General features: G+C 40.3%; 2 protein-coding genes across 3 annotated transcripts in view; one reads left to right on the top strand and one right to left on the bottom strand.

Annotated features, from left to right (window-relative positions):
* Positions 1-10,025, top strand: part of rerg (RAS-like, estrogen-regulated, growth inhibitor) — a 34,263-nt gene extending 24,238 nt beyond the window's left edge. For both annotated transcript variants that reach the window (XM_053414848.1, XM_053414847.1), the window contains 3 exons: positions 2,452-2,508; positions 6,875-6,948; positions 8,565-10,025. In XM_053414848.1, the coding sequence (XP_053270823.1) occupies positions 2,452-2,508; positions 6,875-6,948; positions 8,565-8,975 (542 nt within the window). In that variant the 3' untranslated portion in view covers positions 8,976-10,025. The remainder of the gene's footprint in view (positions 1-2,451; positions 2,509-6,874; positions 6,949-8,564) is intronic.
* A 10,001-nt stretch (positions 10,026-20,026) lies between these two features.
* Positions 20,027-25,500, bottom strand: part of LOC128429170 (synapsin-3) — an 86,898-nt gene continuing 81,424 nt past the window's right edge. The window contains exon 15 of the mRNA XM_053415453.1: positions 20,027-24,992. Coding sequence (XP_053271428.1) covers positions 24,869-24,992 — 124 coding nt within the window. The 3' untranslated portion in view covers positions 20,027-24,868. The remainder of the gene's footprint in view (positions 24,993-25,500) is intronic.

A 25,500-nucleotide genomic window follows, 5' to 3' on the forward strand; every position in this document is an offset into this window, starting at 1 on the left:
TAATTCGAAGCAGTTTGACTGACAGATGCAAAGAGGCTTCTTCTTTCTTAACCAGCACCGATCTCAGCTTTCCTCTCACTGCACACATTTGCCTGTCTTTGTTATCTGGTCAGCTCAGAGCACACTATTCCTTGTGCAAACCTTTAGTGAATCTGGGCCACAATGCTCATACTGACGCACGATAACAAAGGCTCCTTTCTTCCATGTGTACATTTCTTTCCAGTGGCAGTGAAAAGCAGGAGATACAGTTACCTCTAATGAGGAAAGGACTGCACACCCCATTGGTTGTTCTGTCTACCTGGAATCCAGGCCACTGTAGCAGAAACGGCACGAAATAACCTCAGTGGGAAAAATTCTGCACCGAACAAGAGAAGTAAATGTGGTCAGAGAAGAAACGGGTACCTGACTTCTGCAACAGAAAATACGTAAAACAACGAAACCAGGGTCAAGTTCTCTGTAGCTACCCCATTCATACAAATGACAAATTGAATCATCAACCACTGACGTGAGCTCAAATACTGGACTTGAGTTCTTTAGAAAAGTAATGAAACGTGGCAGAGACGCTCCGGCTGAGATAATTGGTTTCCTCCCATTGTTTATTGTGGCTAATTATAAGCAAAGACAGGCTCAAACAAGATGGATGGTTTCTCCCCAAGTTCAATGGCAGACCTCTTTCTCCATTGTTTCATTTCCATAAGCTGCAGCTCAATAAGATCAAGAAGACACAGATACCTGCCTTGCCTCAAGTGGACCACTCGGGCCCATTGGGAGTCATTCAGGCACATGACAACTCCTGTAGAGAAGTGGATTGGAAGTGTGAACAGTCGCTTGTTGATGTGTCTTAGCAAACAACTGACCAAATGCCCCAAAGAAATGCTCTTGTATGGGACTGAAAAAGTCATGGTGTTAATTCAATTAAAGATTTTAAAAAAGTGTGGTTCCTTGTCCTGTTGAGGAGGAAATGCTCCTGCCTGTACAACTTTTAGACACAAATGTAAAGGTAAATGCAAGAATTTAAATGCATGGAAACCTGCGATAAAAACAATCCAATTGACACCTTTCCCATTGCCTGTTGAGCACGTTCATGGCTACTTATGATCCAAGCCCAGAAGTTCAATGCACATAATAACATTGCGCCGAAAGTTGCAGCGTTTATACCACCAAAATAAAGAGGCAGAATTAGCTGGTTCACCATCACATATATAATTTTTGAGCTCAACTACTAAATTAAATCATAATTGGATAAATATGCATGTGAACTGACAGGCTCTGCCGGTCTTTAATGCTTTACTGATTTTGTCGCCTACGCCAAATGTGCAGGATCATTCTTTGGAGAAGACAAACAGTTATGTAAGCATTTGGATCCTGCCCATTTTCATTCTTCAGTGACTTTTTCTAATCCACTAGGGTTCCATTTCTTCTTCACAGTAAGATACTTGTAATTGTTTGCCACTTAACTCTTGTGAATTTCTCTCACAATATTAACAACATAAAACAAAACACATGCAGTGTCATGCGTCATAGAAGTCCCACAGAGGCCTCCCATAGACACTTTATAAATCTGAAAATTGCAGTAAAGGTGAATATTAAAAAAAATATGAGAAGTTAAAAGAAACATTAAAGCAGAAACTTCCTGAGTCAGCTAAATGTCTTCATATTTAAATTATTGAAATTGGTTGAAGGATACAGGAGTAGTTAGCGACTTAAAAAGAGCGGAAGGGGGAAAAATAATACACAGGTAAACAATAGTGTGGATATTAAATCAGTATTCACTCTAATAAGGCAACAGACACCATGGGGGGTGTGAGTGTAATGATAAGAAAAATCAGAGTGTAATCCAAATTTTGTTTTGGTCACATCTTGAATGGGTGGTGATTTATTTTTAGTGTTGTAAATCTTCAAGACTTCCCTAAAACCTTTTGCATCACCATCCTAGAACCACATTTCAAAGTGGTGATAACAGGTCGTCACACACAACAGCAAACACACTGGTTTGTAGCTCTGTGTGATCAACACACAGGCAGAGGCTTCCCAATTCTGTCAAATGAAGGAAATAAAAATTTCCATGCGGCAGATTACTTGCTGACGGTAAGCCATTAAGAGAGTGAGTCACTGACCTGCTGGGGATGTTTTTTGTTTTTTTTATTGGTGATGAAGGGTGATGTTGTAAAGGGCAGACTAAATAGCCCATATGAGAGATGCAGCTGATGATGAACTTTGAGAGCCGATGCTTCATCCTGAAGGCTGTTTGAACTCTGCCTTAATGATGTGGAACGGCTCAAATTAGCATTTAGATGAAAAGTCTGATGAAGGGCTTTGGATCTTGTGGCCTCTTGGGACCTTATCCATAGCTGATTAGCTGTTGAAGTAGTGGATGTCATATTAGGCCCGAAACCTGATAATCAGCACAACGATTTACCTCAACATGTTTTTATCTGTTGTTCTCTACAGCTTTGGTGGTGAGATTTCTAACCAGACGCTTCATCTGGGAGTACGACCCAACACTTGGTAAGACAATCAGATATCTGTTTTTATGACAACTGGTGCTGCCATTAATACTATCGTTTTCTCTTTTTCTATCCCTACTGCAATGGTAACAGTACAACTGCTGCTACCATCAATGCTATGAATCACCACTGCTCTCTTGCAGAGAGCTAGAGGACATGTTTAAAAACCTCTCGCTGCAGCTACAGCCTGTATGTGATTATAAACTTAGCATGAGAATCAGCTAACCTCGTAATCCACTTAATGCCACCTCTAAAGTTCAGTAACTGTGTCTGTTTTCCGTACAGGGGGGTTAAGGTAAGGGTAGACCAAATGTAAAAATATCCGCTGTTGCTTCTCTGGGAAGAAGACAATTTTTAATTTGTATTTAATCCTACAAGAAAATCATATCTAAAAGCAAGGCAACTTCTGCTGCAGATCAGACTTAAACACCACTAACCTCTTTCACCACCCATGCAAGCATCATAATAAACAGTATGGAATGAGTTTATAGATGACAGCAAAGTACAAGTACAATTGAGTGCTCAGAAAAAAACACTCGACTTAGACGTTGCATTCTGAAAATGCTATATTAAAAAGGTGTAAACACAAGGAACACTACCAGCATAATTACATAGAAAATATATAAAAAAAAGTAAAGAATTAGCCACACTTCATAATGCATCAAATGCGAGTGAAAAAAACATCACAAAAGTAAAGTCAGACATATTTATCAGTGGATGGGTGGATTAGATTGTATAGTTTTGGTGAATAAAAGCTGAACTCAAGGTGATGCTATATACTAGTGTTTTCAAGCTATGAATGTTTTTCCTGCCCAGGTGCAGAATATAGAATAGGTTTCCATATACACTGAGCTCATTTCATACACTGTAATTATAGGGCACAAAGGCATCACGCCTCCTCTTTAAGGTGCTTTTCATTTCCTGGCTGCACACAGTCAGTCAGAGGCTCTGGTTCGCTTACATGGTGCTCGACTCAACACCACATCTGTTTCTGAGGAAACCTCAGGTGCAACATCTCAGCAGAATGCAATTACCAGCATAGGCAGACCACACTCTATTTTTAAAACTAGTCACCCCTTACATGTAAGAACCGGATGATCACAATCTTGTAGACATTATGGCGTCTGTGTCACAACTCGTGCCTGTGATGGTTGTGGATATTTTGAGGTCTTAAGGTGATAAAATAGAAACAGAGCTACCAGGAACTGAAAGGTTTTCCAGAGGAGAGAACTCCAGACTCAGTATTCTGAGTACAAATGTCAGCGCAAGAGAGAGGAAGAGAGCATGCAGGACGGGCTGATGAATTAATGCACAGCTATAAAGAAAGATTTGATTCATTGAAGTAAAGTATCGATCATTATGTGATGATCAGTGCTGATATTGCGATGTTTAAACTGAAGTGGTTCAGAGAAGTCAGCTGACTCGAATACGCCAGTGTTACCTTTCCCTCCAGATCTGGGACTATGATACAGAAGCTAAGCAATTCGTTTAAAGTTTATCAACCGCTTGTAGTCATAATTTGGCCTGGGACAAACATGATCACTATAAGCAGTTTCTACTGTATAATGGTAATGATGGGCCTTAGTTCAACATAACTAGCTTGATGCCATCTCAGAATAATGTGACAGCAGTTTAATCTGTTAATTAAGTTAAATGTACAGTTTACTTTACAATAATTGCTCATATATCTCATATTACAGACATACAAGTTTGGATCAGTGCTTATGACAGTCTTGCCACAAACACTCAGTAAGAGGATGTCTAAGTTTGTGTATGTTGTGGGTATTAGATACTCTTCAGCCGACCAGTTGGATCTCATTCCCTGTGGCACAGCAGCTGCTCAGAATACTAATGGGCAAATAGTGCAATAGTGATTTCTTCCCATGTTCACAGGCTACCTACATTTGTATCTCCTCTGGCTCAGCTTGGCATCATAACCTCCACAATACTGCATCAGATGTGTGCATTAATAACATTTCTGGTGAGAATTTTTTGGAAGATAACTAACTATAAAGCAGGTTTTATATTGATCTAGTTGAATTTAGAGCAGCACGCACCGATGACCTGGCTGACTGGCTTTTGTTTTTGACACTTGGAGTCTGGCGTGAAACTTTCTCTGTCTCCTGCCAAAGCACTGCAGGCAGTGAGGGGTTTTTGAATTATAAGGGATAAATTGCTTGGTGCCAGGAAAATTACTGCGTTTGTTTCTTTCCAAGACCTTTAGAAAGAATAGCAGGGCTGGATAAATCATCCTGGCCCTGCCCCCGTCAGTACATTTAGCAACAGATAAACAGAGGGGGTGGACAAAGACCGATTTGCTGGTGTTTGCAGCTGACGGAGTGATGGCTCCTGAAATAGGCAGTCCCATGAGTCTCAGTGTCAAGACTCTGGTACTCCTCAGAGATGCTCCTCATGCCTCTGGCCAAACAGCTATAAATCGCCGTCCCACTTCCGCCTCTGGCTCTCTGTGACATTTAATTTACGTCACAGGAGGCAGTTTATCCTGGAGGAGAGAGCACACCTGGGACACAGTGGGGTGTACGTGCAGGGACTGGAACAACAGCACAGCTTCAGACCTGCTCTTTTAAACTCTCTCGTCGCAAAGTCTGAACATCTTTCTGACAGTTCTTATGTATCACTGTTTACATGAGTTTTTCAACTTAGCACTGTACAGGGAGTACAACAGGTTGTAAATCACTGGTGTGGCAGTTTAGTCATAAAGGGAAAAACATTTAAATGTTTTAGCACATATTCCCTGAGAAAGTAAAAATTCGAATTCAATTCTCACATTAACATGAATTAAAACCTATTTCAGAGTAGTTTGTGTTGTGGCCTGTGGCCTCGGAATAGTTGGCTCGGTTGACATGATATGTTAGCTAGTTATTCAATAAGTAAAGTTAGCAAACATGCTAACTTTTGAAAACCTATGAAACTTCCAGTGTTTACTCACATACTGATAACTCGCATGAAATGCTGAAATGTCTGCGGTTGTAAAATTTGGACAAGCTTGACCAAGTTGCTGAGTTCATAGCTAACCAAAAAAAGATAGTACACTTCAGATACAATTCAATAATTAACCAGGCAATTAGTTGACACCACCTCACTATATCACAATATCAGTTCGATAGATTAGTATATCAGTTCCCAGTCAGATCAGGAGTGCTTCCAGGAAAAAGTCGTATGCTCACACTCTAAACTCCAACAATGACAAAAACGCACTCTCTTAAGTTTATCTCGTTAATGGTGGTTTGGTGAGAAATATCCAATAACTTGACACAAGCGTCACGCTACTACGTTTACAGCTATCCACTGGCAGACACTGCACCAGAAACAAGATACTACTCTAAAAACGTTCATATTTATTGTGTTCCTATTTTGATTTCATAAGTATGATATCATGAAGAGATGTCATTAAAAGGAAACTGAAATGGTAGTGAGGAAAAATGCTTCCAGAACCAGCCACATACATTTTAAAACTCACGGTGAACGGATAAAGCACAGTGATGCAAGGAACATGATCTAATAATTATTATTACAAAAAAACTAAAGTCTGATCTCTTTCTTCTAATATTGAATATCTTCTTGGTTGTAAAATGAACAAAGATTCCAAATGGTCTCCCTTGACAAAATCACCATGCATCAAGAGGCAACAGAACAGGCAGGATATGACTCACAAGATGAAACACTTGCGAGACTGGAGTCACAACCTCAAGAAGCTTTGATAAAGTGCCGGCTTAACCCATCTGGTAGCAATGACGGCGAAATCATACAGAATCTGTCTTCACAAGAAGGCTTTGGGGGTTTGTGTCGGTGCGCTCTGCAAAGTGTTTACACAGATGGGAGTTTTTTACAAGGGAGCAATTCGGGCAGATAACTCTTGCCCTGTCCAAGGTGGAATGAAAGGTCACAGTCACAGTTCACACCTGTGTTCCTGGGCCAGGAGTAAGCAGCGCTTATCCTGTTTTTCAAGCCAGCAGGAGTTGAAGCTCAGGCCATCTCAGGTCATTGTGGGAGTCAGCCATCTCCCGGCAACAAGGAGGGTCCAACAACCTGCTGAGAATGTCCGTTGAGAAGAGAACACGGTAGCCGAGAACATGCTAAGAATGTAGCCGGGGAGCGAACCGAAAGCAAATGATTAGGCCATATACCATACACCTTGAGCAGCAGGTCCCCAGTCCTCTGTTACTGTGTGTCCTCTCCTACTCTCCCTCACCATTTCCTGCATCTCCTTCACTATAACTCGAAAAAATTATGCAATTAAAGTAAGAAGCTCACGTCGAAAGAGTGGAGCTTGTCAGGTGGACTCAGGTGTCACTGGTATCAAATGATTCACTGGATTGAATTCTCTTGTCCTTTGTGTCTTACAGAATCCACATATCGGCATCAAGCCAACATTGATGATGAGGTTGTTTCCATGGAGATTCTGGACACTGCAGGGCAGGTGAGACAAGGATCAAACCACTTTGTCATTCAGTAGATGATACCATCATCATGAAATGTATGCATGTATGTGTATATATATATATATATATATATATATATATATATAAAATACAAAAGGTTAACACCCTTAGTCCCCCGCCAACAGTGACTGCTCAACTGGAAATCTGGAAAGCTGCATTCATTTTCAAATCTTAACCCTAAACCTCCTAAACGACCATTTCATCTACCATTACCACTACTCTGATCCACACACACACACACACACACACACACACACACACACACACACACACACACACACACACACACACACACACACACACACACACACACACACACACACACACACACACACACACACACAATCTGAACTGGATTTATGAGACAGCCACTAGAAGTTTCAAAACCTCAGGACCAACATGCGCCTCAGACCAGGTTTAGCCCTGGCGTGTCAGCACCAGCTGCCTGTGCCATTGGTTCAAACGGCTCAGGATGACCAAGGTCTTGACCATCAGGAAACTCTGGCGCTACTGGAGTCGTAGCTCATAGCTAGACACCCTAGATGACTCAGCTCTAGCAAGCTAATTGGTATGTCATATGTGTGTTTACTATGCCTGTGGGACGGTACACTTTAACTGATTAACCCTTTATTAATTTTGACAAACATCATTTGTTCAATTCTTTTATCTACTACAATTTCATTCCAAATTGATGAAAAACTTGAAAAACAATCCATACTTGAAATCATTCAGCTGAGTATTGACAGGACATTTACTTTGGACCGACACTTGAGGTAAGAGCTGTGGGAGTGGATATGAGACTGAATGGCACTTAGAGATGGTGGTTTCCTGAAGTCTGATAGAAACATGGACATGGAGATGAACTAGCCGAAGATAAATATGCTTCACTGGTGCGTAGGTGTTCTGCTGGCAGCTGGCTTCCCCCTGGCACTCTTCAGCCAAGTCATCTCACTCGTCATGCTGTGGTCTATTTTCAGCAGGCGTTGGGATGAGGACTGAATGTTTCTGAACGTGGCTGCGGTGAATGTCAGACCTCTCCTGACTCTGATCTTATCAAAGCATGGTGCTAATTCTAAGATGATTTGTGGGGCTGAAGTCTTCTTTGTAGCTCATAAATTCCAGGTTCAACAGTCGGTCAGCTACACAAACGCCAAACTCTCCTCGGTCCTCTAGAGGAATGCTGTATTTTTAAGCTTACTCTACCAACAACTGTTAGATCAGAATCTGTGTGCCTCCCTATAGTCAAGGTTTTCACAGTTAAGACCGGAACTACTAGATGAAATATTTCTGCTTTGCTACTATCGAATTAAGAGCATATGCCTGAATGTTTGCACTATATAGCATTTCTAGCATAAGCAGGTGTGAGAGAGTGGAAAGAGTTAGAAATGAAAAACTCGATAGGAGAACTATCGAGTGTTATACAAGCTAACATGGCTGAAAACTGCAAAGACTAAATATTTGTTTTCTTCAAAGCCAAAAGGGCAGAAAAACATAAATGCTTTAAAGTGTCACAAACACAAAGGTTCCGAACAAATATTTGTTTTAAGCTTAAAAATTCCAATTTGAGAATCATCTGTTTTTTGTTTTTTTTCAGGAGGATATCCAGCAGAGGGAGGGTCACATGCGTTGGGGGGATGGATTCATCATAGTCTATGACATCACAGACCGGGGAAGCTTTGAGGATGTGGCACCTCTTCGGAGTCTCCTAGAAGAGGTGAAGAAGCCGAAGAATGTCCCTCTGGTTCTAGTGGGCAACAAGTCAGACCTGGACCATGTCCGGCAGGTTGGCACAGAGGAAGGCGAGCGGCTGGCAGCTGAGATGGCATGCGCCTTCTATGAATGCTCAGCATGTGCCGATGAGGGTGGTGCAGTGGCCGAGGCTTTCCACGAGCTCTGCCGCGAGGTGAGGCGCCGGAAGGCCGTGCAGGGCAAGGCCAGGCGCCGCAGCTCCACCACACATGTCAAACAGGCCATCAACAAGATGCTGACAAAGATCAGCAGCTAGGGAAGACCCACAAAATCGTCTGATCACACAAGAACAAAAATATATACATTTTTGTAAATGTTTTAAACAATTATTGATTCCAAAATGGACAAAATGTGACTGATTTGATGGGGAATGTGTTCTTTGCTTGTTCTATAATCATGTTCCATCAAAAGATCCAAAGTGCAGCTTCTCAACATTGCACTCTCCAATTGTAAATGTTTATTATTATTTCTTGCCCAAATTTGGAGTTCATTTAAATCAAAATTATACTGGAGACAGATGAGATACGAGATGGTTTGTGATGAATCATTGATATTATGAGGTTCTCAACTTTTAATCCTCTCATTTAACTCTTTGAATAAATAAATATTCAAGAGGGCAGTGTGAAACTTGCATGCAAACTGTCTCTTTTAGCATGCAGCAAATCCAAGCCTTTTCTGACGAGAAGATTCCTATCTGTATTTTGTCTGTAGGGGGATATTGTGATGTGCTTCGGACCATGTGTTTTTGTCAGCAATGGAAAATAAGGTCAGATAACTACTATTAGATTAAAGTAGATCCACTGTCCTTTACCCACGTCAACTCTCAATATTTACCAGAGTTGTCAACATCCTGTCCTTCAAGCAAACCTTGTAACAAAGTCTACTACATTCTGTCGACTTCAACTGTTCTGCAGTGGACTGCGGCTCCCTGTGTTGGGCTAAGACATGTTAACAAGATCTTTTTCCTCACAGAAAAAAAGCACAGATTCAAAAACATGTCGAGGATCATGGGAGAACGTTTTCTGCAGTTTTATCGAAACCTACGAAAAGAAGCAGATGCCGTCCGTCCTAACATGGCCACATTCAAGGGAGGCTCTTCATGGCTCTAATGTTAATACTGTAAACTACAGTACGAATGAGATAGAATATTGCCTTAAGCACTGCTGTGTCTTAGGTGTGTACAGAACCCAAAGAAATATACAGTAGTTCAAACTGTAACTGTTGTAATAGCTGTCTCAAGTGTGTGACCTGTCTCTGAAAAAAACAACCAGCTGTTCACTTGCAATTAAAACCAATATATCCCAGACCTAATGAGTCCATATGTTTAGTTGACATCTTTGTGAATGTGATTCGACTAATAAGGAGGCCTTCAACAAGACCGTTGAAAATAGCTGCTTTAAGATATGCACTGAAGCCTGAAAATGTTCCTGAAATTCTCACAAGGCTAATATATATATATATATATATATATATGTATACACAAATATCCGAGATGCTCCTGACATCTTCCTGCTGCACATGTGAGAATATAGCAGGGAAAGTACAGAGTGAGAGGGCATGTTTCTGCCATGTCAAGCAAACAACAAATGCAAAAATTGAAGAATACAAATGTACCAGGATGAAAGAGGAGTGTTGTATAAATAGAAGAGACCAACAAAGATGTCCCATTGAAAGGACGAGATTTCAGGGCTATTAGTGACGTCTGTTTCACTGTGCTGTGCTTTCCGGAGCAGATTTTATTCACCATGCCCTACCTCCTGCATGTTCTATCTAGGAGCCACCCCCTGAATGTTCTGGAAATGTTCCTGTTGATATGAACTCCTGCCCAAACAATCTCCTGCTGCATTATTCATACATGAAGGGCAAACCTCCAGAAAATGTCTAAAACAAGCTAGAGCGACGTAGTGTCTGCAAACCAAACTTACACTTGCTGTTACCCAACTCCTGAAACTCATTTGCAACCAACGGTTCTGCTGCATGTTATTATTCATGTCTAAATCTAGATCTTTTGAATCTTTTAGACATAACTAAGATGAACAGCAACATGGAGCCTAATTACTGATGTTAAATATTTAAAATATAAGAAGTACTAAGACACAAAATGTATCAATTCAAGCACTTTCAATGGCCGATGTCTAAGTACAAAACCTTCTTCTAAGCCTAGACTACTTCTTGAATTCATGAACTTTCAAGGACTGATCGCAGTCCTGAATATATAGCTTATCAGGATTTAAATGAAACACCCAGTTCATTATGTGCCTGTGCTTCTCTAAACTAGTGAACTGACAGACACATAAAACCACTCCACACACTCCTGCTCTCATACAGTCAGGAATCTGCAGGGAAATATAAAATATCAAAATAAACACCTCTTTTCAATTAATCATTTTTATTGCTGTGAAGCTGGAAATTTAAAACTATTAAATAAAAGCTTTTTTCACTTCCTTCCACACACACACACAGGCCAAGAATAGCAAAGCTAAGGGTTACCCACTTCTGACATTACACAGTATTAAAAAAGAAAACCTCCAACTAAATACACCCAGTAATTTCAAATAGATCGCTGAGTCAGGAAGAGGACACAAAAACAAAGAATAGCTTACTTTAGCTTGGGTGAAGCAGGAAGGAGTAGCCCAGCTATCCTGCACTTAATTACTAGAGGCAAAAATCCCATAATAACAAGGATCAGAGCCACAGTGCTGTTCCTCATTCTGACCAGACTGTTAAAGTAGGTCAGGTTTTCCCATTACTGACTGAAAACAGAATAAAGGTACTTTATCACTGTTGAATGCAACTAGAGGTTTAACTTTTCACTGGCGGAAGGATCATTCTAACAGAACTGATGCCGTAGGGGGAAAATACTCCCTTTATCCTTTAGTGTGAACGATGCAACAATATGACTAAAAGCAAAAACAAGCATCATCTGAGGTCACGTTCCTCCACCACTCCACGTTTGCTATTTTTTTAATTTTAAGTTGCATTAAAACTGATTTGGGGTGGATCGGAATAAGCAGGGTTCCACAACTTCTTAAACATCAAATTCAAGGACCCACTGCAGAGTTATAACATGGATCAAGGTTCATTACTGCAGCAACACAGAGTTTACAGAGAACAATTAAAATAAAAAGATAGAGTGGTCTGGATATGTGAACATTGTCTCAGTGTCAGTCTACAGACTGAATGTGGTCTTCAGTTTTTTCTAAACACAGCACAGCAACACAATATAGTGTACAATAGGTTGAACGACAATGACAGAGACAAATTTAGTTCAAGAGTGGAAAGATACTGTGAGACAAGGAGCTGCATGCAGCCTAGTTACTTATGGTAAACAGATAAAATAGACAACAAAATAAAGGATTTCAATAGCCTATGTCGTCTACCCCTATTTAGAACTTTCAAGCCTGGAATACAACACTAGCTCTATTAGTATATGCATTCCCTGCAGTGCTCACAAACTCAGCCCCCTCAGTGTTAGTGGATGGGACAAGGACTAAACTAAATACGTAAATATATTTATATGCCCCCCCCCCCCCCCCCCCCCCATCCACCCCAAATCCAGAATCGATTGGGATCTACCACAAAGCTATAATTGTAGTAATGGCATCTAATATTATCAACAACAACAACAAAAAAAAACTATCTTAACTTAATTATGATAAAGATATGATATTTGAATAAACTTCAAGTTTAGTCAACTCTGAACCTTGATAAGCAGCTGAAAATTAATTGATAGAAGTATGAGTATAGTATTTTTACACTACAGTACCATGTAGTTGTGTACCCTTCATGTGACGTGACGTGTCATGTGATTACTCACTGTTCTTTCAGTCTGTCCAGGACGCCGTGCACGTGCGTGTGCTGCAGGTAGACTCCTCACGGCCGCGCGCCCCGTCCTCCTCTGCTACTGCTACCAGAAATTCAAAATTATGAATAATTAAAAAATGTTAACTGCAAAGGTCCACACGTGTCTTTCCTTGTAAATACTGATGACACGTACGTGTTTACACAGGAAGTCTCCTCTCAGCACAGCTGGCAGCAGCTTTCGCTAACAAGCTAGCATCGGGTCACCTGCTAGCAGCGTTCGGGTCAAATATGTCGGACTTACGTTTCTGTTCGACACGGTAACAGAACGATATAAATATCAGCAGCTTCAGACTCAAGCACCAAACATTCACTTTACTCACTTTAACTCTAAACATACGTTTCTTTAATTTTGTACTTTCTGTGTTTACACTCGATATCAGTCACCGGTTCTCTTCGTCCCGCCCATGGTGAAACGCTGTAGGTTATGGTACTATATGGTCGCTGATTGGCTACATCAGCGATTCCGACACCTGACCAACCAATTAACAACGAGTATATAGAACATGAGAAGTTCGAGGGTTCCCTTAATCAGAGGACACTTTAGTTGCTTCATAAAACTAGTAGTTTAATCATTAATGAACCGCTCGATGTTTTTAAACAAAACACATTGGTAATCTAATATCATTTCAAAAAAATATTATTTAAACAAATTTAAAGTAGGGGATTAAATTCAGAGGTTTTGTAACCTTAGAGTAGAAATATTCCTACTTCTCGCTCGCTTGTCCCCTGGCACCAAAGAACAAACAAACGAACACATGAATAAATCAGACTTTATTTTATAGCGCTTCACATAAAAACCTCCCCAGTATACACCAACACACACACATCCAAGAGGCCTCTCCAGCCCAAACCAACCAGTGGGGGTCCCAGGCACATAACCTCGCTGGCTCGAATAGTTCGTCCCTGACCTTGGAATTGTTGACGTACAAATACCTGGGTGTAGGTTGAGTGTTAGAGTTTACTGTTGACCTTGAAACAGAAGTTGAAAAAAACCGTCTCACTTAATCTGCTGATAAAAAAAAAAACACGTGACATGATCAGACACTTTCAGAACAAACATCAAATGGAGCTTGTGTGCAAGGTCAGAGAGAGAACATTTCATCAATCAGCCCTAAGATTAAAACTGGTATCAGGTTTCAGTAGTGCAGCAGATCAGTGTGTGAGTCACCGCCATGGACTCATCACTGCAACAAGTTGTCAGATGCATCATTTAATCATCATCCCCGTCCTTGAATGCAGCGTGAAGCAGCCTGCGTTTATAATTTTCGGGTATTTTGTAGCATTGTGCTCAGTCGGAGGAAAAATATTCAGCAGACAGACCTGGAAAGCGCATCATACAACCAATAAAAAAAAGAAAATCCTCAGAATGGAAAATAATTCCCACATCTACACAGAGGCTGATATCCCCCATGCATCCTGTTTAGATATGCAGTCATGGGGAAAATGAGCTCTGCAGTGATTTGGGCACATTCACATAAATAACCCACGAGCGCGTTATGACTGACAGACGGGATGGCTGAGATAAAAATAAAAATACAGCGGAAGACACACAGAGGTAGTCAATGAGAAAGATTTTTGGTGCACAGCGTGTTTACTTTTTGGGAACAGAAAGGGAGTGAGGCTGAGGCACTGAGGTTCTGCAGCAGAGGAAAAGAACGGCCTGCAGAGAGAGAGGGGGGAACGTTCCTTCTGTAAACAGCCGGACTCTCCAAAGCTCTTCTATCCCCCTTCAGCCTAATCTCTTACAAACAACACGTACTTCTTACTCCGAGTGGCCGCACGCTGACACACTGTTTAAGGTGAACTCAGAAGAGTTTATTTCTAAGAACACTGAACAGAGCATCCGATCTCAAGGAGGAAAACATCATCACCTCAACTCCCTGAGCCGGGTGTCTCACAGTATCCAGTGCTTGAATGGTACGATTCTCATCAGCCTCAGATCTGCTTGTCAACAACAACTCATGTTGAATTAATAGAAAGAAACTTGGCATAAAACTCTGAAACTCAAATAATAACATTTTCAAAAGATTAACTGATTTAAAGGCTGATAATTCTTTAACACAATTTGTACAGTACCTACATTCAAACACGGCACTTTATATCAATATAACTTATCTTAAAGACCTTTGGAAGAACAATACTGAGATTTATTGGGCAAATTACTTTATTATTTCCTGATAATTTTAAACTTTACCCTACAAACATAATCAATTACAGGCTTGACCTGTCGTCCTGTTATCAGCAAATCACATTGTTTCTTTTCCCCCAGGAATCTTCTTGGACATAAATTGAAAATAAATTGGAAAATTACAGACTGAAATTAAATTACAAATGCTGATGACTCCAGATGGTTTTTGGTTTCTCCTTGCATCATGCACAAAGCCAACCTTTTCACTCATTCATAAGAAATATAAAGATCCAATGGAAACAGTTATTTAAAAATGTACTCAGCCCACTCATGCTCTCCAGCAGATGAACTTGTTTTTGCATAAGACCCTCAGTAAGGTCAGATGGAAATTGAATTAAATATGAAGGGCGCATTCATGCAAGGAGACAGATCAAATCTTTCACTTATTATCTCACAGATAATTAGGATATGTGGTCAATTAATATGAATCTAGAGCCAACACACGGAGTCAGCAGCAGAACAAAATATTCCAGATACTAACGCATCTTACGCATTTGGAATTTTTGCAGTAGCTATGAGGGGGATGAAGCTTTGTTATCAAGGTTTTGCAGATACATGCAGGTCGGTCTGTGTGTGTGTGTGTGTGTGTGTGTGTGTGTGTGTCTTTGTTTGTATTTGTTTGTGTGACCAAGTGCCGATTCGTCAGTCTTACCGTCTTTATGTGGACATCAACATTAATAAATGCAGACACAGATATTCCACAAACTGTGAACCAAAGTCTTGATTTCTGTTTTTCTCTCTGTCCCTCCGTGCGCACTGAGGCATCGCAGTTGCCATGGCAACCAAGGCCTTTCTTGTTGTAAAGATTCTCACTATGGTGACCGAGGCATTGTTGTACAGTCGGCAGTTCAGAGAGGGGAAAGGGGGTTTCTTACAAACACACACACACACATACTTACAACTGCAGCACTACTACAGGCACATCCACACAGAGCCGCCCTCACAAACTCTTGTTAAATGAAGATGCACATTGAGACTCACACACTGAGCTGAATCAAACTGAGTGAAGGTTCAAGGTGCCACTTCAGCCTTTACAATGACTTATGTTCTTCCTGAAGGCCGTGTAGCTACACTGTGTACCTCCAGTGAGGAGATATCAGCTTCAATGAAGAAATGTAAGATTCACAGTATCTGGAGGAACTCTGTCTTTGATGGTAAACTCTTTCCCAGCATCCCCCAAAAAAGTCCCATATTAACTTTGTTTTTAATAAAATTCTCAAACTACTATAATTCCAATACAACAATTTACCCTGTGTGTATTTTTTATTATTATTACCATTATTTGGTTTTCCACTTAGAGATAAATAATATTCCTCGTTGCTAAGCAACATCCTTGTCTGATGCTGTTAGATTAAAGCTGCTCGGTCAATGGAACAGAAGAACACACTGATAAATTGTTGCCTTTTTCATTTGTGTGTGTTCATTTATGAAGAAAAGCAAGACACAGAGCAAAAGTATTTACTTACAGTTGTGTGTGTGTGTGTGTGTGTGTGTGTGTGGCAACCTTATGAATGAGAGTTTTTATTTTCTAACGACTCATAAATATCTGGGCCTCTGGTGTTTTGGATGCCTACGTTGACTGTGAGCTGTTGGTTCTGGGCAGATCAGGGTTTCTGATGAAATGAGGTTGAAGGGACAAGAAACGCAATCAGAAGGAAAATCCAAAGGAGCTGATGGACACACACACACGTCATAGATCTGAGGGATGAATCCTTCTCTATGGTCAAGCAGCTGAATCACCTGTAAGACGACAAAGTTAGAAATGTTCTCTCTCCCTCACCTGTCACTTCAGTACCACGGCCACAGAGTGACACCTCCACTCTGGATACCTACAGTGAGTATCATTCTTCAAGAGTCCACCTGTTCCCTGTGTTCACTTCATTCTTCACATTACTCACCCTGATCTGTTTTCTCTCCTGATTTGAACACACAGATGGGTGATCATTCTCAGTGAGTTTGTATCTACAAGCTCCTCCTTTACCTTTAATTTAATTAATTTAAATTATGTCTGTGACGCAGCTTTTATATTTCTCCAGGATTTCCATTATCCAGGGAGGCCTGTCTCACGAAAGTATCTCTATCAAAAGTGAAAGAGTCTGATGCATTTTTAAATAAAAAGCAAACTGCTCAACAGTGACATAAGCCTTATATAATGTATAAGTAATGTGTTATACGTTTTATATGATGGTGGAAGGAAAAATAGAAATGAGGGTCAAATCAGTTTCAGACAAAGCAGCAGTGTTTGTTGAAGCTGTTATTAAATGACCTGTAATTTTCCAGGTAACACAAACGCAGTGATGTCAGTGAAATGCTTTAGTCTCCAATGTGTTTAGTTACAAGATTGTATTTCTCAAATAAAGACAGGACACTGAGGATCATGTCCACAGCTGGAGGGCAGATATGAAGAAGGATGGCTTTGTTTGGGAGGACAACACCCCCTGCTGGTATAATTGATTCATTATGTGAGCGTATAACAAACCTCTGATTTCTGCCACTTTCAAGATGTGAAGAATTACAGACACAAACTTCCCCATCTCCCCACTCTCAAAACAAGTTTACACAAAGTGTTATCGCGGAGCTGTTTGTTGTCGACTGGCGCATGGGGGCCGCAGGCAGGCAGGGACCTGTGGCAGATGAGGGATTGGACATTCCACCTGGAGAATGCACGGAGGAATCACACTGGCAGCAGATTAGCATCAGGCTGCCAGTCGTCTGGAATGCAACACGTGTCTCGGACTGGGAAACAAATGCGAAAGCACAGTAGGAACTGTGGGGAGGTTTCAGGGAGGGTCAGAGGGTGAGGGGTGCAGGATTTTAAAGCACAATACTAACACTGAAAACTGAATAAGAAGAGAGGTACATCACTTTGTGAGGCAAATTGATCAATGGGAGTGAAATAAGTTTCATAAAGAAACTGTGTTTTACATATGGATGAAAATAAAGGGAAAATAAATTATTCCTCTTTTGCCAGGGACTCCCTGCAACCGCTCAACGGCCCTTGGGGGTCCCCCAACCAGAGATCCTCTGCTGTACAGGCTGTGCTGTTGTTCAGATCCTCTTTTTTATTTAAACCTGGTCATCCCTTCATTTTCTCAGTAAGAGTTCAGATTAAATCATCAGACTAATATCATTGAATAATGATTCTTACGTGCTACTCGAGTGGTTGTTTTTCTCTGTTGCCCCTGCGATGATGCACCAGCGACCAGTTCTCATCACCTTTTTTTTCTCTATTGCCAGCTGGGGTTCGCTCCAGCCGCCCCCCCACCCACAATCCTTACAAGGTAATGGCTGCATGGATGGATGTTGTCCCACTAAATGTTTAGACATTTTTTATTTGAGGGAGGTTTTACCCGGAAAGCATCTTAAATCAGGAACAGATACGTACAGATGTTCTCTGACGTAATGTTGACTATTTGAATGCTGATTCAGTTACAGTGTTACTGTTAAAGTTTACAATACTCTTTATTCTTTTAAATATGTGATCAATCAAGATGAAAAGCTGGAGGTTTATACGAGTTCTGATATTACACACATCGATCACAATCTCATTTAGCTACTAACTCAAGACGAAATGGTCCCGTCCACAAGAAAATTAACCCTATACTATTTTTGTACTATAAATGTGGATTAATGGTTTAAGATAATGATATATAACTTGTGTTTTAAATGTTTCGTACACTGTATATCATCATTGTGTGTTGGTATTCTTGTAACAATGAGAGCTAGTGTTGTGTTATAGCCCTTTTAGTTTGACAATCTCTATACTGATTTCCTGATATATCAGGCCAAAATTGTATTAATAATTTTTTTAATTTAATCAAGTTTAATTAAAAAATCTAGAATATTCAATTACCATTTGAAATAATTAACTATTTATACTTTTGTATTTAAAATTGTAGATGAAATCTCGTCAGTGTGTTTTCAGTCCATGAGTCTAAACGCTGCTCCGAACTTTAAATTTCATAAGGTTGCACTTGTAAATATTTCCATATTAACAATGGACCTTGTGTTCCTGACTCCACAGCAGCGCTCTCCAACATCTTTCTGTTTATTGTCTTGTTGTTGTGGCACACAACTTTACTGTTTTGGTTCTGTCTTACCGCTCACAAGCGATTTTCAGAAAAATAAAAGCCCTTATAAACCCACTGTGTGATACCTGCAGAGAAACAAGTGTCAGTCAGACAAAGTAAGTGACTCTGGCTGGGAAACGCTTCAGCTGCTTCAGAGTCTAACATTTCCCTCAGGTTAATGGAGGTCAGATACACAACTTCAAGTCAAAGCTCTTGCAGTGTAATTCTCCGTGTCTGCTGCATGAGTAAATTAGCAGCTGCTTTTCAATAGAGGATGTTTTGAAAAGCTGATATTGTGACATTTAAAGTTGATTTAGGCCAACATCAACTTTAAATGTCACAATATTAGTGTTGTGTTTACTGAGGGGAAAACATCTATTCATGCAGGTTTACAATGGAAATGTTAAACTATTATTTCAATAAATACCCTCAGTTCCAAGCACCGTTCTCCTGCTATTCCAAAAAGAACCAATATAAAATATTCAGAGGAATATCTGGGTGATGAGGCCATTGTTTTGAAAAGCAATAAAACGAGAGGGTGTGCGAGGTGACACATTCAAAACTGAATGTGTTTCACATTACCTCTGTTAACATTAGGGCTTAACACGATTCATTTGATGGCTTGACGGGAAGAGGGCAGCGGATGAAAGTGTGTGGCTGCGTCCAGCAGGTTTCCCTCTCTGCGGCCTCGGGTTGCCAGTTGCCTTTTAACAGGCCGAGCTCCAGGCCAAGAGGTATAAAATACGGTAGTAATCCAAGATGAAGGGATTTGGGGATTATCACTACATTTTCTCAAAGTTGCGTGTTGCAGACTGGATTTTGGTTTAAAAGGTAAGAGTGCGGGCCAGGACGTCTCCTGAGGTGACCATAAATGGAGAAAAACCCTGGAATCTCCGCGGGTGACTGGTAGAAAGTGGAATGCGCAGCCGCAGGTGTAATAAAAGTTTTAATAACAGAAATCTGGATTTTTTTCGGACAAAGGAAGTGAAATACAGAAAACAAACTCATCTTAATACTAATAAATTACAGAAACACATGAGATGCATCACACTTCTCACAAATAAGCAGCCAGACGTTAAGATCACATGACGACCGAATGTACACACCTGAGGCACACAGAGAGGGGGAGGGGGAGGGGGGGGGGGGGTCGTTATTCATGCCACATTTACACCGATATACCGAACATCTATACACTTAGAGTATCACACGTTATCGCCCACCATTCAGCGGAGAGGGAGGGACACAGTGGACTGAAAGATCGGCAAATAAACCCGTGCAATGACATTAATATTTTCACGTTTCATTTACAAATACCATATTTAAAGAGGACTTGATTTCCTTGCAGTATTAGCTGTATTGATGGCAAGTCTCTGAGGCTGCATATATTCATATATTCAGGCTTCTCATCAGTTCAACACACCCAGGGTTGAGCCGGTGACTCAACCATGTCGTAACGAAGAGGAAAGAAAATAAGTTAAAAATAAATTGAGTATTGTGTTATCTCCAAAAAAGATGAAAGACAACGTGAAGTGATGCAACACTTTTCAGTTTTGTGAAAGGAGCAGCGACGGCAACAGAATGTTCATCTGTGACGTCAACAGCAGGTTACAAGAGGGATGTTTATGAGTTAGGAGATTTGGGGGCGAGGAAGGGTGAAGCTAGGTCTGTGACTGGCTGAGAAAGCTGTCAATCAAACAAGCAAGATTAAAGGATTTGTATCGCTAATTCACATTAAAGGCTGGAACCATCAAATAAACTGGGAACCAGGGCTGGATTAACCTGCAGGGGGGGGGGGGGGGGGGCTATGGTTAGTTTGGAAATCAAGACTCTGATCTTCCTTGGGTTGGTGTTTTCTAAAGCCCACGAATCATCACAAATGGAAAGGAAGCACTTCCGTCTCACATTTCTTTGTCCTTCGCGGCTCTTTTCACAAAACCTGTTCCAGTACTACCACTCTACAGTCACTTCCTGCAGAGCACTGCCCAACGTGAGGTAGTTACTAGTAAACTTTGCAGCTCAGTTCAAATTGAGTCAAATCAACAAATGTATCAGGTGTGTTAAGCTACGATAAAGCAGCCGAGCGAGAGACTTTGTTATAAAACATTTTTGAAACCCCCAAAAAGCAAATAAAGCTTAAATCCTCTGACATCTGGTCACTGATTTTGATCTGACCTAACACATGAGCATACGTATATAGATGTAGTTGGCAGCAGCTACATCCTGAACTGCATTTTAAACTCAAAGTGCACTAAAACTGAGAGAAGTGGCATCAGAGTTAATCTTTCATCGCGACAGACATACTGGGCATCCAACTGTGTGGACTGGCCACCTAACGTCTTTAAAGGTAACAGACACAGTGCTCAGATTCAGCTCATCTGTGATGTCACAGCCGTTATTGCGTGGCACATAAGGGACAGTGAATCCTCATGGTTTAGTTTATGGCTTATCACATCGCAGTATAACACACTAAGTGGTAGGTATCTTTACAACAAAAACAATATGATTGTGACTGTCAGGGCGTCTCACGACAAGATGCTAATTTGGTCCGTTTTGACACAGTGCCAAAGGCGCTTGCAAAAAAGTGCTCAGTGACGAGACACTGGATTATCTGCACATCAGTTTTACTTTTCCAAACAATCACTGGACGCAGATTGATGACAAACAACGAGACAACACTCAAACAAACAGGTTTGGCAAACTGAAATGGCGATAAAAGCAAATATCCCAAGCACAGTCTTCCTGGTGTTTGAACGTGAGTAGGCTGACTGATTGTTTGCCGACCACGCTCTGAGTTGAAAGCATAGGTCGTATATAAAGATGGACGACATGACAACTCCCCAAATGTGAAGCCAAAATATCTCGATCACCCCCTGGTGGCTGTCTGCAGTATAGGTGATAAGTCCTAACAAGAAATTCAAAGTGAAACTCAAGAAAATGTTTCTCCTAGAAGTTTGGTTTTAACTCGTTATTTTATGCTACAAAAACAGGAAAAACACCATGATTGACAGCTGAGACTGACTTCTAATTGGCTGAGCACATGTATGGGCGGGATTTTGATATAGTGACACCACTTTACGATCACTACTGTGGCTCCAAATGACTGAGTTCAGGGACATGACGTTCATCTTTATAAATGGTCTATAATTATAAAGAATATGAAGAAAACATGTAAGAAACGGATACATGAGCTACAAATGTAAGCGTTTTGTTTGCCTAGCTTACTGCCAACAGTCGTAATGCTACTATCACGGTAAAGAAGCATTTCACACGACATTATTTTATTTTTACTTCACATAACGAAGAGCATTCATGACACATACTGGCGAGTCCTCATTTTAAAAGTGAAAACAGTGCTGTGCGAGGATGAAATGCTAAACTTGTGTAGCAACAGCAGCTAGCAACTTGAGTTAGACAAACAACTGTAGCTCCACACACTGACGATAAAGATCGGATTATTTTTGCTCCAGAGCAACTGTTTGTTGAAGTTAAACTACAAACCTGATCATTGCTTCGTACCGTTATTCCTTATGTTGAGTGCATTTATATTGTCAAGCTAACAAAGCTAACGCACACGGAGCATTTTTAGTGAAATGAACAAGTAATGCTAGTTTAAAAAAATAACGGCTTGTCTTTAAAAGATAAACGGGGTAGAACTTATTATTAACAAAATTATTGCAAAGATGAGCGGTTCTTTTTTAGTGATCGTATCATTGCTAATCAGAATGATGGATTTACAACTTAACATACACATACACACCCACACACGACATAGATTTTATACAGATTCATGCATTTGTATGAATGTTATGTTTTAATAAGGACCATTATAATTATGAAGATTATGATTATAATAATAATTATTATTAATAAACGTAATACTTTGGAATCGTGACAGGTCCATTTAAACTCTATACTGCTCAATGAATGTACCCTTTTGCACATTTTGCGTTTTTGTCCAGGTCCATCTAAACCAAATAGGAGAAAAAAACATATCTCTGCTTATTCAGTTTTCTTTTACAGAAATTGATGGCGCCAACGACCAGACATCTTTATAATTTCCTGCAAAAGAACCAATTCAAAGATTATGAGTTATGTGTTCTGCATGAAAAGCAACATATACAGTCAACTCTCTCTGGAGGCAACTGTTGCACCGAGGCTAAAGGAAATATTTTTTGGGTAAAATAATTCACCTTGCCTAATCTTGTAATTTCAAATTGTAATGTTTCCGGTATCAGATGTAATTTGGTGCTAACTATAAGCAACCGAGACAGAAAAATTCAATAAATAAAAGGAATTAGGTTTCTATCACCTAAATACATTTTTACATAGATAATAATAGCGTAGGTTGCATCTTAAGAGCAGATTTGGAAGGAAATTACCTTCAGGCTTATAACAAGTCCTACATGTGGGTACCTATGCCATTAAGACATTTCGAACATGTGTTCATAATATTTTCCTCAAAATTTCTCTAAATAGTTAAGACCAAGATTTATGTTTGACTCTGTTTGACTTTACATACTGTACATTCATTTACGATCAGTTCCAAAGCAGGATGAAAGTAACTGATATAACACATGCACAAACACACACACACACGCGCACACACACCATGCGACCAAAAGCTAAAACAGGACGCTAAATGATCTGCTGTCCCAGCTGACACTGGTTGTAGAGAATAAAGGAGAATTAAGATATAAGATGCGACGTTACACGACCAAAGCAAATATTTTTCTGTCTGAATGACATAAATAACCGATATTACAACCTCTCCATTTCCCTTTTAAAACACACATTAGTAGATCTTATTTTACAAATCCCCAAGAAAAATACTCCAGAGTGCTACTCACTAAAAGCACGAAACATCAAGAGAAAGAAGGATCGCAGGGGGAAGATCTGAGCTGTGATGGAAGACCATGGCTGCGAGCCAGTCCAGCATTTGCACCTTGTGAAATCACAAGCTCATGAGTTGGTTCGCTGTCTGATTGTTTTCTTGAGCCAGTGCAGATGGGATGTTTTTTTTTTAACTGCGTTGTTAAAAAGCACTTTGGTAGTTTTTTTCGGCCAAGGTAAAGGAGTCACTACGTGAGCCAATGTGTGTCTACAGCACGTGGATGTCTGAGAGGTGTGCTGGAAAGACGCCCGAAAAAGATCGCTGGTGAACCGTGTGGACTCGGTGCATTTCTCATGAGCTCACGTGATAGATTCAGATAAGTATATTGCTGTAGATGTTTGGAAGCCGCGCGTCAATTCAAGTCCTGGAAATAAATTATAGATAAATATAGAAATAAGTTAAACATGAACAGTAAACAATTTCACTGGTTGGACGAACATATGAGGAATAACGTCTACATAGCAAGCAGTACCAGCGAGATCATGATATACACTGTGGTCATTTAAAACTAGAAAGGCCAAACTCATCAGCTGCCTGATGATTTGCATGCAAGAGTGCATTCACATATCTGTATTGATGCTGCACTTCAAATTACAGCATCAACTTTAAAACTTTTTGTATTTACATGAATCCTGCAGTGCTGTTAAATAAAGAAATACAAGGAATTATAAGTAAAAGGAAACAGTTGCATGAGTACATTGGGTCAAATCTGCTAAATAAAGTCTAAACTTATGATTATATGGACCTAGTGTATGTGTTTACATTTTCTTAAGTGAACAGCACTGTGGAGTAAAAGTAACAGAAGTGTGAATGGGGTTTGGTTTGATTCTGCATCTGCACTGTATCCCTCATCCCTTAACATCTCCTAAACATAAATATGTCAGCTTTTAATGTTCACTCATCACCGTGTTGACCTTCATCTGAAGTCCGTTTGGCCTTTCTAGTGATAAATTTATTGTGGATTTGACGACAGCGGGTCGCACCAGGTGTTTGACTTCACAAACATGGAGAGAGAGCAGGAAGCTGAGGCTCGGAGGAGGAAAGAGACTCCGTTACAGATGAACCCAGTCAGGGTTGTTTTTTTTCTTCTCCACACCTGACGACCGACAGGAAGAGGAAGCTCCTGGGAGAGTTTGTTAGTCGGAGAAGAGGCTGGCGAAGGACTGTCGGAGGCTGCGGATGGTCTCGGCTTTGGCCTCGTCGTCAGTCACGCTTCCTCGTAACGTGTCTGTGAAGGAGTTGGTCAGGGACTGGGATTTGCTGAGGAGTAAAGAGAAGACTAGTTAGACTTTCTACATTTGTAATAAAAAGTTAAATCCTGCATGTAATATTTACTTTATAAATGTTCACTGAACCACGTTCAATGTAGTTTTGTCAAGTGTCTTCTCTGACTCTGTGTCTCCCCATAGAATCAGCTTTGGGCTATTTTTGTGCTGAACAATAATAACTACAATAAAACCCAGAGTACACCTCTTTTAAAGTGCCCTTATGAATCCACATTTAAGTTCACTTGATCCAGATTTTTATTTGGATCTGCAGCAGATTACACACACACACAAATATATGCAAATCAGGAAATCGGTTGTGCTTTTTTTGTGTTATCAGGCAAACAAACAAACACAGACAGAGGTGAATCAACATCTTTAAGGTGAACTTTCCCTTCCTCACATGAGAACAGTAATATAAATATTTATGAACCCTAAAATACAGGCTAAACAACGTTATTGATATTTAATAATGCCATCCTCTAAACACGATCTGTAAGTCG

The sequence above is a fragment of the Pleuronectes platessa genome, chromosome 22 (assembly GCF_947347685.1).
Source record: "Pleuronectes platessa chromosome 22, fPlePla1.1, whole genome shotgun sequence".
Lineage (NCBI taxonomy): Eukaryota > Metazoa > Chordata > Actinopteri > Pleuronectiformes > Pleuronectidae > Pleuronectes > Pleuronectes platessa.